The following is a 19,296-nucleotide window of genomic DNA, read 5'->3' on the forward strand; positions in this document are numbered from 1 at the left end:
ATAAATCAGTAAAAAATAGTATTTTATGTGTAGAGAAAAGTTCATATAATGAGCATGAACAAAATTATTATGAAGTGCTAAAGCAAATATTTTGAGTTGTCTTATTTTGGTTCATTAGTGAAGTTCATAAATGTGAATGATTTGATTCTACTCAAGGATCACAAGTATAGACAAGTCCTACTTCAAGCAAAAAAAAAAATAACACTATGGATACTTTGAGGATACTTTGAAGGCCAAAAAAACACTATGGATAAACAAATTGATAAAGACCAAAAGAATGCCTTTCATGGAAAATAAACTCCCTCTCATTCACCAAAATAACCATCAGAGTGCTACCTTCGCTAATTTACATTTGCCCAAACAACTGAAAAAGTCCGCATCAATAGGCAAGCAATGAATACTTCACCCTCAAAACAATCTTTCCTTTCTCAACTCCAAACTTGCCTCCAGTAATAAGCCAATGCCCAGGAACATCATCAGGTCCTTTGGAAATCTCAGACATTTCTATAAGCTTCTGCAACTTCCCAACAACCTTGGAGCTTGAGCTCTGTGAATCAGTAGAATTAGCTGACTCCTTCACTGCTTCATACTTGAGATTTTCACCTGATAGAACTGGATTGTGATCCCAGAAAGATCGCCTGATAGTGCAGCCAGGTAACTTGGAATAAAGAAGCTTCAAGTAGAGAACATTTTTAGACCCAAAATCCCAAACGCCAAGCTGAGCTCCAGTGACTACGAAGGCACCTGATAAGTCATCAATGAAGGCATCATTGTGCTCGATTGGAGCTGTGCTCACATGGGAAAAGTTCTTCCACCTTACAGGTTCAAACCACCTGCTGTCTTGTTCTTCAGGTCCTTGCCACTTGGGCGCACCAATTGGGATATGAGAATCCCAATATTGTTGGAGAACTTTTGGCAGGGATGCCAAGTGTTGCAAATGAATGGTCAATCTATTCTGTTTCATTCCTTCCAAACAGAGCCTCAACCCAGTTACAGGCCTGCGGACAACCGATACCTGTGTTGTTGCCAGTTAGGGTTTAGGGTTTACAAGATTATTAATCAATTTTGACTATTTCTTCATAACCCATGGAAATTTTACCTGTTCTAGGCTGATGTAAAGCTTCTGACCCATCACGCTGAACTGCAAATATGGGCAGACTGGCTCTTTCCTGTGATGCCCTGGAAGATTTTCTCTTATTGGAGCCCATACCCGAGCAACTTGAAATTCTAGGAAGTACTGCAGTTCCTCAATGGGTGGCTTATCTGTAAATTAGACATTGAAGAAATTTCAATTTTAAATCGTCAAGACAGAAACGAGAGGACTCAGTTAAGCCAAATCCTAAAAACAAAAGCAAAAGTGCTTTAAGAGGGAGGGGTTCGTACATTCTAAATAAAGAGCGATGGCACGGATTAGATGGTCCTTCCCAGGAATTCCATCAAGAAGAAAAGCGATAGGCATAAAGGTCATCTCAATAATGTCAGGTGCATGCCTTACAGTATTTTTCCACTGGCTGTGGCTTTGAATGAGATCATCCCCTCCTCTTCTTCTGAAAATGATTGTGACATCCTGCATCAAACGTTATTCAGATACAACACTCTTTGAACAAAAGAATATTCTGTTAAAAACTCAACTAAATTGGCTATTCTCTGTGCCAACATCTTTTGAGAATTCAAATATAATAAAGTATGATGATCAAAACATAACACAAACTCCTTCCGTTACAAATAATGTCCAATATCAAAGAACTTGCATTATATCATAGAACTCTTACATAATTTGAATATTTGTTTTAGCTTCATTCAATTTCACACAACAGAAATCAATGAGGTGTCCTTCATGACTTAACACTCCTTTAATATCTACACTAAATGCTTCACAGAAACCCACAAAGACCTTATTAAAATACCAAGCATTTGAAAGTTTATTTGATTTCAATTAAAAAAAATGATCATCAGATTTAGATAAATTCTCCTTTTTTTCAACCAACTTGTAATTCAAGTCATAAAATTACAAAATCATTTATTAAATAAATCATCTAAAAGCAATAGCTAAATAATGTAAAATCTAAATATCATGTATATTAATAGATTTTGACAAATCATTAATTAAATGGATCTTTACTGAGAGGTTTGTTGGAGAAGCATAGGGAGAATAAGGATGATCTACAAATGATATTTATTAATTTCGAGAAAGCATGTGATAACGTTTCAAGAGAAGTGCTCTCAAGTGTTCTAGGAAAAAAAAAGTTAATAATATTTATATTCATATCATTAAGAATATGCATGCATGAGTTATTAGTTGTGTTCAAACCCAAGGTGGTTTGACCAATTATTTTTGTATTTTAGTTGGTTTACATCAAATAGCAACTTTAAGCCCATATTTTCTTGTTTTAGTCATGGATGTTCTTACTAGACATTTGCAAAAGGATGTACCTTCGTGTATGCTTTTTGTTAATGATATTCTTCTTATTAATAAGACAAGTAAACTTGAACTATGGAGGTCAACCTTATAGTCGAAACTAAATACATGAAGTATAATTTTAGTACCAATAAATCTAATTGGGAGATTGTGACTTTTGGAAATCAAGTCATTAAAAATAGTATATGTTTTAGATATATCGGGTTTATTATTCAAATTGATGGTGAAATAGTTGGGGGATATTATTAGTAGAATTCAAATTGGATGGTTGAAGTGGAGGAATGCAACGCGCCTGTTATGTGATAGAAAAGTACCCCTTAAAAAGAAGAAAATTTTCTATAAGATGGTGGTGAGACCTACAATACTTTTTATGGGGTAGATGGTTTACCATTAAAAGAAAAACATGAAATTAAGCTAAGTATTGCAGAGATGAGTATGCTCAAGTGGATGAGTGGCTTTACTCTTAGAGGCATAATGTGAAATGAGTATATACATGAAAAGGTTAGAGTAGCTCCAATTGCAGATAAAATTAGAGAGAGACGTCTTAAATGGTTTGGTCACATAAAACACTGACCTTTTGATGACCCGGTTATAGAAATCCTAAATCATAGAAATCAAAATATCATGAATTATCAGCTAGGTGTTATTTCCTGCGCACAACGTCAATAGTAAGCCTTACTTTGATCACATGTGCCTTGCCCTGAAAATAGTGCAGGGGTGTGCTACACCATGCCACACTACGAGATGCAACTCACTATTGATATTTATGCCTAGACACAACAAATTCTAGAAAGATCACAAATTGGTACAAAAACAACAATTTTTTTTATATTTATAAGATAATGGATACTTTCCTAAGGTGCACCAAATGATAATATCATGTATTGTTATAAATGAAAATGTAATAAAAATAAAAAATAATTTTAATAAAAGGTCACAAGGCCTTATTTATTGTTCTCGTGAAATTATTAGGTGCTTTAGTTAACCTTAAGGGTATTACTAACCATTGATATAATCCATGAAACATTTTACTCACCGTTTTCTCTCATTCAAATTGATCATAATCACTTCTACATTAACTTTGAAAGATATCACAACATTCACTATACCTAATATAGCATCCAAATGAGGTATAAGAAACATATTTTTAATTAAGGTTTTATTCATGGATCAACTACCTACACACTTTTGCTAACAACCATATTTTGTTTGGTGTAAGCAAACTATGTATACTGCAAAGAGTCGAAGAGTAATGCTTTCCTTACTAAATCACTTCTCATGTAACTTTTCAACTTTACTTTTAAGTTTATCACATTACATTTGTTTAATTCTATGATGAAGAGTTTTACAATGAAGATCATGAAATTAAATCAATAGCATACTGTAAATCCATATGTGATGGAACTTCATCGAGATTTTTATCACGACAAATATCTTTACAATCAACTAACACTAAAACAACATCATCACATAAATTCACAAGTTCAACAACTATATTTTCCAACTCAATGGAAAATAAGGCAAAAATCACACCTCCTTGCCTACTCTCTCTTTCAACTGCATGCTTATTCAAAATTTAAAAGACTTATATTTTATGTGGATCACTAGATTCTTATGCCCATTAAAATTTATTCTTATGCTTTATAGGTTGGAAAATTATCCTTCTAATATGAAACATGGATACAAACATGTGAACGCGAGTATAAAAATGATGCACATGACGATATGGTGAAACTAGAAAAAAGTAGGACTCAAAACACATGAATGCATTGTTATATTTTATAAATTATTAATATGAAATATATAATTTATACTATTCTAGTAATAAAGACATCATAGTAGAAACAATAGCAGCAACAACAAGCCATTATTTCACTACGTGGGATCGACTACATGAATTTTTTTTCTTAATTATATCCTATTAAGAGTCAAATTATAATTTAAATCTAATAAAAAACACATATCTAAAGCTGTATGACCAAATCTTTTTAGGTCTACCTCTATTTCTCTTAACATAAGTCAAATCTAATACATCTACTCTTCTAAGAGAGTCATCGAAAGACTGATGTTTTATATGATCAAATCATCTAAAGCGACTCCCTCTAATTTAATCTACCACTAAATGCACTACAACCTTTTCATGCATATACTCGTATGTGCAACACTAACTTAATCCACTTATCCACCTAATCATCCTCATATGTGCAACACTAACTTAATTTTATGCTTCTTTTGTAATGGCTAACATTCTATATCATAAAGTATTATAGATCTCACCACCTATTTGTTAAATTTTCTCTTAAATTTGATGGGTAATTTTCTATCACATAATAGCTTCGATGAATTCCTCCACTTCAACTATCCAACTATAATTCTACAAATAATATCCCCATTTATTTCACCATCACTTTAAATAATAGATTCAAGATATCTAAAACTCTTTTAAATGACTTGATCACCCAATGTCTTCCCATGTTTAAATAAGTTTGAAAACTTGTAGTTTGCTTCTACTCAGATTCAACCATAAGAATAGTTATGATGAAAAGCATGACTTATAAATAATTATCAACTAATATATCATCCTCAAAATCACTAACATCTTCAAACTCATTAGTATCAACATAATCATTAATTTTATTATCTTCTTCCTCCATATCTATACGTAAGCTTCAACTAGGTCACACAGTTAAATTTCAAAATCCATGGATAGCATATTACACCATATTCCATCAGCAATCATTTAATCAAAACTAAATATCACCAAGAAAAATATATAATAGTTTATCTACTTAAGCTACCTTATATAAATCACTGATGTTAAACTACCTTATATAAATCACTGATGTGGTCCAAGTTCTAAATTGGTATAAAGTAGACATGGACAAACTTCACACAACCCCAAATATCAATTATGAGATTGCAAAATCATTAACTTCTTCAAACTCTTTAGTATCAACATAGACATTAATTTTATTATCTTCCTAGTCCATATCTATAAGTAAGATTCAACTAGGTCACACAGCAAAATAATGACTAGTCTCACGTCAACACATAGAAATGACTTTACTCAAATCAAGTAGTTGCACCTCTATTAAACTTGATGAAATCACACATCCAACTTACAAAATTGAAAGCTGAAAAGAAAATTTTTATAGTCAAAAAGGATTTTTAGTACATGCCTCAAAATATTTTTTATAGACTATGCATATCGAAGCTAATAGATATTGTTGGCACAAAATCAGCCAAATTTAAGTTTTAAGTTAAATCTAAAAGATAACGTTAATTCAATTCAATAAAGAATCACTTAAGCCTTAAATCAAAACATTTTACAAGCCTATCTTAAAATTTTGGAGAAAGCCCAAACTTGTTGAATTTGATGAAGCAAGATAAGGACTGTAGCAAGTTAAGCCCATAACAATTTTCAAAATACCAGCGGCAATACGTCTCTGGGAAATATGCACAACAACAGAACATCAAAACAACTATACACCTGCTTTCCAAAACCACAAAAAACTGCAACTCCCCAGAACCGCAACACATATAACCAAGTTTGCCGATTGCACATAAACCAAATAAGAGGAAAAGCAGATTCTATACTTGTAAAAGTAAGAACAAAAAGGCACTAAATGTCAATTATGCAACCAGAGGCACAAAGCTTTAGTCATGAATTTGTGGGTAATAGCTTCAACAAAAACAATAATATTAATATTACCAAAGATATAACATAATCTATTTGGTGGACGAGTTTCAGATCATGATTAAAAGATTAAAATATTCACAAAACATAAAAGCAAGTGAAATTTTATGAGGACTGTTGATACCTCTTTTGCACTAAGATACGGAGCAGTAGGTGGTTGCGGATATACACCCTGACCATTAAAAGAAAAAGGATCGGTGGCCTGGAAATACATAACAACGAAGAAGGTAATCAAAATGAAACAATAGCAGAAAGACAATATAAACCCAACTCAAGATAAGAAACAAAGCACTAGCCTTATCTTTCATTTTCATTGGACCAGAACTTGAATGACCTTCATTTTCAGAGAATCTCTGATCTCCTATATCTTGGATATAATTTTTTATGTCCATGAACGATAAGTGTGATGAGCTTTGCTGCTTGACATATATTTCATCCTTACCACCAATGGTAACTGATGTAATAATGTGAGTGCCATAACTTTCAATAAATCTGCAAACAGGAAAATTTTTTAGTCCCAACCTTAAACATTTGAATAATCTTGTTAAGCTAAAAAAGCTGCCTAACCTGGCTAACAATGATGGTTCCCAAGAACTTGGTACGGCCTTCTTAACATCTTCTCCTAAGGATGAAGGTTGTTTGGTTAGCATAACCTTACACAAAGGCATAAACATTCCATCCATAGCAAGGCTTTTTGTAGAAGCCATATCAATTTTCTTTGAACCAGTAAAGCTGAATGCAAAATTGAAACCACCAAGAGGAGTATTTCCTGAGAGCTGAGCTCTCTTGTTAAAAATTCCTGCCATCTGCAGGGAGTCATCACAAGAGCAAAAAAAAAGTTTAATTTAATTTATGTATCAAGCATCTAGTTCTCAAGAGATCAAGAGCTCATAATTGCAGCTGAAAGAAACTTGAACATCCAAATGAAACTTCGAAAATAACATACATGATATGAAAAATAAGAACTGCGAGAATTTACAGTTACGCAGACAAGTAGATTAAAGATTTTAGCTTTTAGTGAGGACAAAAGATGTATTTAGAAATCAGTCAATCAGAGATAGAAGAAATAAGGACTTAGTTCAAGTATGGTGCATTAAAAATGAAGATCAAAAAGTATTTTTCTTAAAAGAAAATATTTAACATAGGTGGATGAGATATATCGATAAACTTTTCAACAAAGATTGTAAAATTATGATTAACAATAGTGACCTTAGCATCCTAAATGAAATATAAACTTTTATTTTTATCATTGTATTAATAAAATTGAAGTTGAAGATGCTTTAAAAAAATGAAGTGTGGAAAAGTAATAGGACCTAATGATATTCCAATAGAAATTTCGAAATGCTTAGGAGATCAAGGAATTTCTTAATATTATTTTGAAGACTAAAAAGTTGTCAGATGAGTAGAGAATGAGTGTATTAGTTTTTATTTTTAAAAATAAAAGTGATGCACAAAAGTGTAAGAATTATACAGGAATTATGTTAAATGTGTCATACATATAAATTATAGCAGAGATTAAATGAGCTTAAGTTATGACATAATACTAGTATTTCTCAAAATATGTTTGGATTCATGCCAGATAGGTCTACTATGGAAGCTATACATTTGTTGAGAGGATTGATGGACAAGTATAGAGAGAGTAAGGAGGATCTAAATATGATATTTATTGATTTAGAGAAAGCATGTTATCAAGTTCCAAGAAAAGTGCTCAGGAGATTTCTAGAAAAAAAAATAATGCTTATATTCAAATCATTAAAGATATATATACAGGATCTATTACTTGTGTTTAAACACAAGGTGGTTTGATAAAGTATTTTTCCGTTTTAGTTGGATTACATCAAGAATTATCTTTAAGCTCATATCTTTTTTCTTTAGTCATGGATATAAGAAAGTGGCAAAATGATGTATGTTGGTGTATGTTTTTTGTTGATAATATTCTTCTTGTTGATAAGTATTAAAGGAAAAAACAAAAGATCAATAGTACCACATTTGAAATTAATTAATCTTGTAACCTATCAGTACTGTACACATGTCCCTCTATCTGTATTGATCTATATATAGAGCATCTATTTGTTCTAGTAAGGGGATTCAATGAGAAGAGCCATTCATTCTACTTTTTGTTTCAATCTTCTTTCTTTGTCTACCTACTCCGTTCTGCATTTCTTCATGGTATCAGAGCGGGTGCCCTCCTGCCTCCTGAAGAATTTTTTTTTTCTTTTTCCATGGCCTCCTCAGCCTCATCTCCGGCCGTCGCTTCTACGGATCATTCCACAGAGAACTCTGGCATCCCAGTGGCACTCAAGTTCGTCGTCTCCAACCTCCGGACGTTCGTTTCGACCTAGTTGTCCACAGACAACTATGCAATTTGGAAAAGCCAGATCGTTAAGTTGTTCAGAGCAAATGGCTTTGAATAATTTCTTGAACCACTTGCATCTCCCCCTCAACCACATGAAACGCAACAAGAACGAACTTCCGTCGCCGATCCTGCTTACAAAGAATGGCTAGTAACCGATCAAAACCTCTCGGCTGCCGTCTGTTCCATCATTTCCGCATCGATTCTTCCATACGTTCTACATCTTGATTCCACCGCTGCAGTGTGGAAGGCTCTCAAGGTTCGTTTTCAATCCACGAACTGCTATAAAGTCATACAGATCAAGAACGAGCTGCACAATGTATCTATGAAGGCGCAGTCCATGTCGGAATACCTTAACGAGATCAAGATTCTCGTCAAACAAATCGCCGCAGCAGGCTCTACAATCGACAATGAAGACATCATTATGCACATCTTGAACGGTCTCCCTTCGCCCTATCAAGCAATCAAGACTTCTATCCGCACAATGCTAAACCCAAAAAGTCTTGAAAATCTCTATGCATTGCTGATAAGAGAAGAGATTCACGTCACAACAGACATCGCAAGAACTGTGTCCGGGACAAATTCTCAGACTGCTCTGTACGCAGCAAGAGGGCGAAACAAACGGAACTGTGGTCGTCCTCAGCAAACTCAAGCTGGCACTGGAAGAAACGCCCAACAGCCGCTCCCAATTTGCCAAATCTGCAACAAAAAGGGTTATATGGCCTCCGTCTCCTAGCATCGCCTCAATGTCAATTACACTCCGCAAACATACTCGCACCCTAACAAAGCAATGGTAGCTACAACTGATTCCACACCAACCGACTGGTATCTTGACTCTGGCGCTTCGGCTCACATGACCAACCTATCTGAAAATATTTCTCAAGCTACTGCCTATCAAGGCTCAAATTCGGTCACCATCAGAGACGGAAGAAACATTCTGATTGCTCACTCGGGCATAAGTATTCTTCCAACTCCGTTCCGTAAGCTCCAACTATCAAATCTTCTTCACATTCCTAGCATATCTCACAATCATATTTCGATTTCTAACCTTGTAAAAGACAACAAAATTTCTATTACATTTAATCCCACGGGCTTTCTTTTCAAGGACATGAAGACGGATCAAATTCTACTTCAAGAATCATGTAAAGATGGCCTTTATCCTCTCACCACTCCACTCGAGACTACCTCTGCTTTTCAATCCATCCGCACCTCCTCCGCCATTTGGCACAATCGACTTGGTCACCCTCATCAAAGGGTCCTGCGTCTCATTGCCGATGCTCACCTCAGCTTCGCATACCTAGTTCTATTTATGTTTGTGTATCTTGTCAATCTTGTAAAGGTCACAAACTATCTTTTGACCACTCTGACAATAGAAAACATACTCCCTTGGAACTTATACATTCTGATGTATGGGGCCCATCCCCCGTTATTTCAAACCAAGGATTTAAATACTACATTATTTTTGTGGACGACTATTCAAGCTTTACTTGGCTTTTTCCAATTCGAAACAAATCTGAAGTCAAAAAAGTTTTCATCGAATTCAAAACTTTTGTTGAACTTCAATCCGCTCACAAAATTAAAATCATCCGCACTGACGGAGGAATGGAATACCTTAATCATAACTTAACTCAATTTCTTCGAGAAAACGACATTCATCATCAAATCTCGTGCATATATACTCCAGAACAAAACGAAACGGCGGAACGTAAGCACAGACACATTCTGGACACCACCAGAACACTTCTTCACCAAGCCTCTATTACTCCTCAATTCAGGCCCGATGCAGTCATAACTGCTACATACTTGATAAACCGCTTACCTTCGGTCAATACGAATGCCATATCTCCTTTTCAAAAATTCTACAACACTCCTCCATCTTACTCTCACTTAAAAACTTTTGGCTGTGAATGCTTTCCACTCACTTCCGGTCATCTTCATCACAAACTTCAGCAAAAATCTATATCGAGCATATTTCTAGGCTACTCAGACAAATACAAAGGTTATAAATTCCTTAACAGAGCCTCCAATTCCATTCACATTTCTCGTGATGTCACCTTTATCGAAAATTCTTTTACCTTCCAGCAAACCAATATATCAGAAGCTCCATCGCAATGCACATCCTTACCCTTGCTTCTATTGCCCACATCAAATGCTAATCAAAATCTGTCCACGTCTCAACTCATAATTACAAATCCCATCCTCTCGTCGCATCATTCTCCGAATCCTCAGCCAACATCCGAAACTACTCTAGCAACTCATCCCATCTCTCCTCCAACTCGTCCTACATCTTCTAATCCTACCTGCATCACACCTCAACCCCCCAAACACACATGATCACAAGATTTCAAACGGGTCACCTGAAACCTCCCAATCGCCTAAATCTGCTACATCAGCAAAACTCTAAATCTCTTTCTTTCGAACCATCAACATACAACGAAGCCATCAAGATCCTTGAATGGCGGCAAGCCATGGCATCTGAATTCTTCTCCCTACAAAAATAAGGAACGCGGACACTAGTTTCTCCTCCACTGCAAGCAACCATACTCGGTTGCAAATGGACTTTCAGAACCAAACGCAACACGGATGATACAGTCGCTCGATTAAAAGAACGACTTGTCGCTCAAGGTAATCACCAAGAGCATGACATAGACTATATGTAGACATTTAGTCCAGCCGCAAAACTTCCCACAATTTGCGTTCTCCTTGCGGTAGCTCTATTTCATAATTGGCCAATTCAGAAATTTGATGTTGCTAATACTTTTCTTCACGGCCACCTAACCAAAATCGTTTACATGAGACAGCCCAAAGGCTTCGAAGACTCCTCCAGTCTTGACCACATTTTCCTTCTACACAAAGCGATATATGGGCTCAAACAAGCCCCCAAGCAATGGTATACCACCTTCACTAACTATCTAATCTCGTTGGGTTTTCAGCACAGACATGCCGATCCCTCCTTACTCTCGTACAAGAAAGATCTTGTCCAAATATACCTATTGGTATATGTCGATGACATACTGCTCACCGACAACAACCAAATAGCCATTTCAAACCTCATTAAGCAGCTCGAATCCAAATTCACAAAAATATCGGGTTGGCAAACCACTTCTTGGGGATTCACATTCGGTCCACTCTAAATGGCTACTTTCTATCGCAGCAAGCATATGCCGAATGAATTCTTCAGCAAGCACATCTTTTTATTTGCAATCCGCTCGCCAACCCAACGTGCAACAAACTACCATACAAAATTAATCCCGATCCTCAACAGTCTGATCCCAACACCTACATGCGCATAACCGGCTCGCTTCAATACTTGACGTTAACTCATCCCGATATAGCGTTTGTGGTTAATGTTCTCTCACATCACATCCATGATACCGACGATCATCATATCTATATGCTAATTAGACTTCTTCGTTACTTATGCGGCACAATTGACTGGGGTCTACCCATTACAAATCAGATCTTCAACTCCGTACCTTCTCCGATGCCGATTGGGCAGGTGATCCGCTCTCAAGGAAATCTACATCTGGCTACTGTTCATTTCTTGGTCAAACTCTCATTTCATGGGCTGTCAAGAAACAAAACACAGTAGCACGATCTTCAACTAAATCAGAATACAAAGCTCATGCGGTCGCCATTGTAGATATAGTATGGCTCAAACGACTTCTTGAAGACTTCAACATCAATCATAGCAATCCTGTTGATCTATTTTGCGACAACATGTCAGCCATAGCTCTAGCCAACAATCCTGTGTTTCATGCAAGAATGAAACACATCGAAATCGATCACAGGTTCATTCGTGACCACATACAGCAAAATCAAATTCGATTACTACCCATCAGTACTATTGATCAAATTGCCAACATATTAACCAAAAACCTCTCAACTCCAAGATTCCAATTCTTGAGACTCAAACTGACAATCACTAAAGATTCGTCAGTTTGCAGGGGACTATTAGAGGCAAAAATGAAAGATCAATAGTACCACATCTGAAATTAATTAATCTTGTAACCTGTCAATACTGTAAGCGTGCCCCTTTATCTGTATTGATCTATATATAGAGCATCTATTTGTTCTAGTAAGGGGTCAATCTTCTTTCTTTGTCTATATGCTCCATTCTGCATCTCTTCAATAAGACTAGAGAGAGTTATTGAAAAACATGATTTATATCAAGGTCAATATGAGAATCTAAGGTTTTTCATTTGAGTTGATCTAAAATTGAATACATAGAATGTAATTTTAGTAATATTAGATATAGTGGTAGAATTATGACAATGGCTGATCATGTCATAAAAAGGAGTGCAAAGATATTTCGGGTCTATTATTCAAAGCGATGGTCAAATAGATGAGAATATTATTAATATATTTCAAGTTGGATGGTTGAAGTGGAGAAATACAAAGGGTCTGTTATGCAATAGAATAGTACCACTCAAACTTTAGAAAAAATTTAATAAGATGGCGATGAGATCTGTAATGCATTATGGCATAGAATGTTGGTATTTAAAAGATAAGCATAAAATTAAGTTAATTATTGCAGACATGATGATGCTCAGTTGGATCAGTGGCTTTATAATTAGAGATAGAATGTGAAATGAGCATATACATGAGTAGGGTTGGAGTAGATCTAATGGCAAATAAGATTAGAAAGAGTAGTCTCAGATCATTTGGACACATAAAGCGTCGAACTTACGATGACCTTGTTAGGAGAGTAGATGTATTATACCTAAAAAGGCATGGTTAGAAAGTATTAAAAATGACTCTATTAAGTTTAAATGAGAATTTGACTCTTATAGAACATAATAAACGAAAAAAAATTTATGTAGTTGACCCCACATAGTGGGATAAAAGCTTCGTGTTGTCGTTGTTCTTGTTATTGCAGACACGTGGACTAATTACCTGATTACATTTTTAAGATAGCAAAATAAATTTAGGGTGTTGATGAAGGGCAAGCCAACAGTTGTACGAAAAATCTTAATTAAGCAAAAACTAAAATACGAGTTTATAAAAAACCTGATCAAGAATGCTTTCATAAAGCACAATTTTATCAAAAGCAGTCATAGAATTTCTTAAAACAAAAAATGCACTGAAGCAAATCTTAATAATAACCCAGCAATATAATTTTTTCTTTTCCTTGCACACTCTCATTGCGTTGTTTTATTGCTATGCTAAATCATAAATTAATATTTGAAAGCATCCAAGTATTATGAATTTCATACTTAATTATCTTGAAATGTGCTCTTTTGATGGATGGACTTTATAAAACTTCGTTATTAATTAATAAAAATTACCTATTATTACTACCTAAATCATTCTATAACCTAAATCATTCTATAATTCGTTATTTAGTACTCTAATTTTAATTTAGCTCATAGATACATAATCATTAATTATCAAATTTATATCTATTATTGGTTATAAAATATAATTTTAAAATTAAAGTTATTGTCATTACCTGATAACTAATAATCAAGCCTACCTTGGACATCTAACCAGTTCATATTACCATCACAACAATCTTTACCGAACAGGTTCATATATCACAACAATTCAAAAAGCAAATTTAATAGAAATTTAACCAAATACTTACAAGATAACACAATACAAAACAAAAAAGCATAACAAAAGTCATCATTGCCAAATGGGTCCTTTACTTCATATTCTCATTTTTATAATGTTGTAAACCATTATTTACGACATCACTTCACTTTCAAACACTCCCATAGATATTTGGATATTGCTGAAAAAACCTAGGCACGTGGGACAGCAACAATAGTGGTTCATAGATATTTCGATAAGAAACATAAAGTGCCATAGTTCATTATATCACAAAAAGGTTTGGTTGTTTGGTTGCATAGATAATTATGAGAAGACCACAGATCAATCCAGTGCTCAAATTTTTTAAAGGGAGAGTGAGCTTGAAGAAGTTGCAGTTATAAGATTCACCTAGCTGATAGCTGCAGGCCAAGATTTAGCCTAGATCAGCAAGGTTTTTGATGCCACTAATTTATCGGAGGATTTTATCGAGCTAGTATAAACCTTAAAGTAGTAGAAAAAGCCAGCCTATCACCAAAACAGGGCCAAAAGAGAAACTTAGCAAAACCTAATAAAATTTATCAACATTCTGTTAGACCGGTCCGATTGGACCGGCTTACGCGAAACTGACGGAGAGTTCCGCCTCCGGTACGCAGGAGTCGTCCGCCCAATTCACCTGTGAGCTGTTTTGGAAGGTTTTTGAAGGGAGTTTGGAGGGAAATTTCAAAGTAGGGTTGTTTAGAGAATTCCTTTTGAATTGTATGCATCAAATAATTTGTTTTCCTAAGTTTAGGGCATCTTGAATTTGGCTGAAATTTGAGATCCCATACGTTTTCTTTGGGCTCTAGCGGCGTCTAGATTCTTACAATAAAATTCCTATTTGTCTCTAATTTTCCATTGGATTTGGGGAGATTATTTGCTGTTTTTCCTAAATTGGTAGGATTTAACCAATACTACAACAAGTCATAATATTCCACTCAATGCTCAATAATTACATAAACATCCACTTACAAGTCCCCATCTCCTTTTCTAAGTGAAAACATGAAGTTAACTGATCAATTTCGGAATAAAGTGCCTAATCAATTCAAATTAACACAACAGATCTTCAAGCTTATCACATATTAATAGAAAGGCAACGAGGCCCATAAACTATTTCCGAACAAACAAATATAGACACACGAGTGCGCCGAAGAAAGAAAAATTAAACTGAAACACAAGCAAAATAGTTAAATAGAACGAACCTCCAGGTAACTGCAAACAACAGTGCTCTGCCGCCCTCCAATTTCTTGGGAAAACCTCACATCTCTGGAAACCTCAGGCAACAACACATCATCGAATGCAATTTGATCCCTAACGTGCTCTTCGTCCACCTCCACAATCCTAGAACTTTTCGTCCCCTTGCAATAAAGCAATCTCGTGTCACAGTTTACATCAAAACCGCTTCCCAGAGCTTGGATCGAACTCCGGATAGTACGAATAGCAGCATTCTCTTCCATCACAAATTGAATCCGAGAAAGCAAATCTCCACCGTTCTATATTATTTCAGTTAACAAAGACCTAATACACAAAGCTCAAAAACACAGCTCCAACTAGCGAATTCAACCAAGAAGTCTCTCTACAAATGGAACCCCAATAAAGAGCAAGAAAGTGGTCCTTCTTCGCCATATGGGTTTCCTAGAAAGTCGGAAGAGCTTGGAAGAACTGAAAAAGGCCTCAGCTTTCTGAGTGCCGCTCTTTTTCCTACATCTATTTTCTCGAAATCTATTAAAAAAACCCCACTGAACAGAGGAAATCAAGAACTCCCACTTTTTCTAATCCCAATCCCCGAAGCCCCAAAAAGAGCACGAAACAAAGAAGTTTCCAATTGCGAAATTAAAATGGACTCGCTGTCATTCTCAGGAAATTTAAAGCGAACGGAAAGTAAATTGATTCGGTGCTGAAGACCTCACTCAGTCCCCAAAGAACAGTAACGACACAGCTTGCCAATGAAGAAGATTTCAGCTCCGGACTCACACCATAGCGTTGACTGCGAAATAATCCTCTCCAAGAAAAAGAGCGCTCAATTTCTAAGAAAGGCAATATTTAATCCCATCCAGTGGTACGTAGGTTCCCTACCAGGACTCAACGCCATGACAGAGATCTGAGGCCGAGGGCAAATTATTATGTCCGAGGTCAATAAAATATTATTTTAAATCAAATTTTTAATTGTGCAGTTAAAATGTATCTAAAGCATAGTCAAAACACAGTCAAAACACAATCAAAATGCACCTAAAGCGTAATTAAAACTCAGTCAAAGAGTAGTCAAAAAATACAATCAAAACGTAATATATGTGACAAATTTTTCTTAGATGTCTGGACCTATTTTTAAATCCCATGACCGGACCTAATAATTTGCCGAGGCCGAGGGAGATGAGGTCAGGAATGGGTTGATTGTTTACCATTTTATTTTTTATCATTTTGACAAGTAAGCCGTGCCGGCCCGTGCGTCTACTCAGCGATTCCCTCGTCAAATGGCAAACAGTAATTAATTCCGACGGCAGCTCGCTCACTTGTCGATTTGCTGCAAGTGGTAGGAATCCAAATAACAGTTGACAAATGGACGACTGTGATACTCATTAGAAACATATGGTTAGATGTTTATATTAAAAATTTGAATAATCAAATTTACAATAATTCAATTTCCAAGTCCAACAAATTTATGATTAGATTAAATACATAGATGAGGTGAATCCGACATATAAAAAAAATCCATTAGGATTGAGCCCAAGTTAAAAACTTGAAGTGTGATTGAAAATTTTAGAAAATTAATTGAAGGATTAAATAGTTTCTAAATCTTATTTGCTATAGAAAAATCAAATGGTTCAATGATATAAATCAAAATCAGTACCACTCAATTTCAAGTTTATTAAAGTACTTAAATGTTGAATGAAATTTCTATAATTAAATAATTTAAAATGTGTTGAAAATTTTACTCTCAATATACTATAAATTGACATTCATTCTTCTTATACAAAGGATATTTACTTGAGTTTGGAGAGAGCTCTGAAATCTAAAGAACTATAAAGCTCTATTTGATGTTTGACGCTAACATTAAATGTCAGCGACTGTCATTATCTGACAACAATCGTCTAACTAACACTATCCAACCTCGTCACATGGTTTGCATAATCCATTCAATGTCATTTGACCATCACTATCCAATTGCCATCATCCAACCGCTATCTCCGGATCGACGTTTGATCAACATCACCAACCATCATCTAACCATAAACTCCCAAGTATTATCATTCAATTGTAATTTTCCGATTAATATCATCCAATAGACATTATGATTCCTCAACTACTTTTTTCCAAAAAAATCGTACTACAATTACCAGAGATCAAGCTTGAGAAAACTAGTTTCTAATGTCATCATCTTCTTTTATGAGAGAAAAATCATATCTCTATAACGTTATTTATATAATGAACTATTTCATCTAAGCAAGGGCCATGCGATTTTTTTTCCTCTCTAAGTTTTTCATATAGAAACATTATATCTCATTTATTTGTACATTTGCAAGATTTTCTTGTGAAGCTAGAATGTAAAATTCTCTCTCTATTGCTATAATTTTTTTTGCATGTAATAAATTAGCTGTTGCAACTTAGTTTTCATATCATGTGTGTTTTTGATGATACCAAAATATTATTGTATTAATACTGTTTCTCCTAACATATATTGGAAATATTACTTTTGTTGTTTGTGTGTACTAATATTTCAAGAAAATCATACTTCATATTGTTGAAGACTTCAATACAAATTAGACTAGGATTTATTATATTTGAAGTCTGTATTTTTTATATTTTTCTTGAGTCTGAGTGAGTGTTATTGTAATTGGGTAACCGCACACACACACATTGGAAGAGTGTAAAAATTTAAATTTTTTAAAACTAATCGTACTGTACGATTTTGAATCATATGGGATGATTTGACCTGAGCGTTCCTCCATAACAGAGTTAGACAAACCATGCTAGGAAGATTTTTTAAGTCCTTTTCGTACTGTATGAAGTTGCCTTCGTACAGACGACGTCTAGAGTATGAAATATATATGTATAATTTCATCCCGACTGAATTCAAAATTTTTATGAACTGTCCGTACTGTACAATCTTAGGTTAGTACATACAACATCTAGAGTACGAAATGGGTGTGTATCATTTAGTCCATACAAATAGATAAATTTTTTGAACTTTTTCGTACTGTACGATCCTAGGATCATATATATGACTTCTAGAGTACGAAATGGTCTTATGTATTTTTGTACCAAACAAAACATGGTTTGATTAAAACTTATCATGTTGTATGATATGAGGTTTATATAGTATGTTATCTAGAGTACGAAATTAGTTCATACTAAAATGTACCAGACGAATATGTTCAATTTTGAACCGATTGTACTATACGATGTCAGTTCGTATACATGTCAATTAGAGTATGAAATTGGTTTATACATGATCGTATAAGCAAATTTTGAACTGTTTGCACATACGATGTTCGATCATACTATACGATCATGGGTGGTCAAATTGAAATTTTTAGTTTTCTTGACGGTGTTTTGTATCTTCCATATATATGTTGAGTATAGTAATTAGGTTGTTAAGCCTAAGTTAATGTCCCAAAGGCTACCAAGAGGGGGGGTGAATTGGTAGTTTAAAAATTTAAGCCCTCTTTTAAATTATGTTTGAACCGAAATAAAAATTGTTTCTTTTAAGTTTTGTATCGAGCATGTAAAGCGTGCAAATAGCAACTATCTTAACAATCTCCCCCTTTTTGATGATGGCAAAATGATTATTGTTTGTATGATTTCAAATTAAACCAATCTCCTAAACTCCCCCTGAATTGATGTATATATAAAAATAAGGAAGGCATTTTGAACCAAAGAACAAAATTTTTGTTTTTCAAAAAAAAAAATTTTAACAAAATTTCAAAGTCAAACACAAAATCAAAATGCAAACAAAAAATAATTAAAATAAAATAAAACATACAAACACAATAATGACAAAACATACAAACACAATAATTTCTCCCCCTTTTTGACAACAACAAAAAGTGAAGAAGAAATAGACAAGAAATGTAAGAAATTATATGAAATTCATTTGAAAATTTAATCTAAATGGTGATTGTCATAAGGTATGCAATCTAAAACTAATAATATTAGGTCAATCATAGAAATTCATAAAATTTAAGAAGTGATATAACATTGTAAGTAAGAAGAATTTATCAAAGACATGATTCAATTTAGACATTCAAATATAGAAAA

General features: G+C 34.5%; 1 protein-coding gene across 1 annotated transcript; it reads right to left on the reverse strand.

The window, feature by feature from the left end:
* Nucleotides 1–231: 231 nt before the first annotated feature.
* Nucleotides 232–16,145, reverse strand: LOC110098660 (MACPF domain-containing protein CAD1). The gene is made up of 7 exons (XM_020825556.2): nucleotides 15,243–16,145; nucleotides 6,684–6,922; nucleotides 6,413–6,608; nucleotides 6,241–6,318; nucleotides 1,384–1,567; nucleotides 1,100–1,263; nucleotides 232–1,015 (listed from the first exon to the last, which is right to left on the reverse strand). The coding sequence occupies exons 1-7, from the start codon at nucleotides 15,495–15,497 to the stop codon at nucleotides 380–382; spliced, it is 1,752 nt and encodes a 583-aa protein (XP_020681215.1). The 5' UTR covers nucleotides 15,498–16,145; the 3' UTR covers nucleotides 232–379.
* Between the last annotated feature and the right edge of the window lie 3,151 nt (nucleotides 16,146–19,296).

Source organism: Dendrobium catenatum, unplaced genomic scaffold (assembly GCF_001605985.2).
Source record: "Dendrobium catenatum unplaced genomic scaffold, ASM160598v2 fragScaff_scaffold_753, whole genome shotgun sequence".
Lineage (NCBI taxonomy): Eukaryota > Viridiplantae > Streptophyta > Magnoliopsida > Asparagales > Orchidaceae > Dendrobium > Dendrobium catenatum.

Bases quoted from the DNA above. Each gene is read 5' to 3' on its own strand.
- LOC110098660 (XM_020825556.2), bottom strand. From the start codon at position 15,497: ATGGAAGAGAATGCTGCTATTCGTACTATCCGGAGTTCGATCCAAGCT. The intron at 1,264-1,383 runs GTACGAACCCCT...TCTAATTTACAG, and splicing joins CATCGCTCTTTATTTAGAAT to ATAAGCCACCCATTGAGGAA. The intron at 1,016-1,099 runs GTAAAATTTCCA...GCAACAACACAG, and splicing joins TTTACATCAGCCTAGAACAG to GTATCGGTTGTCCGCAGGCC.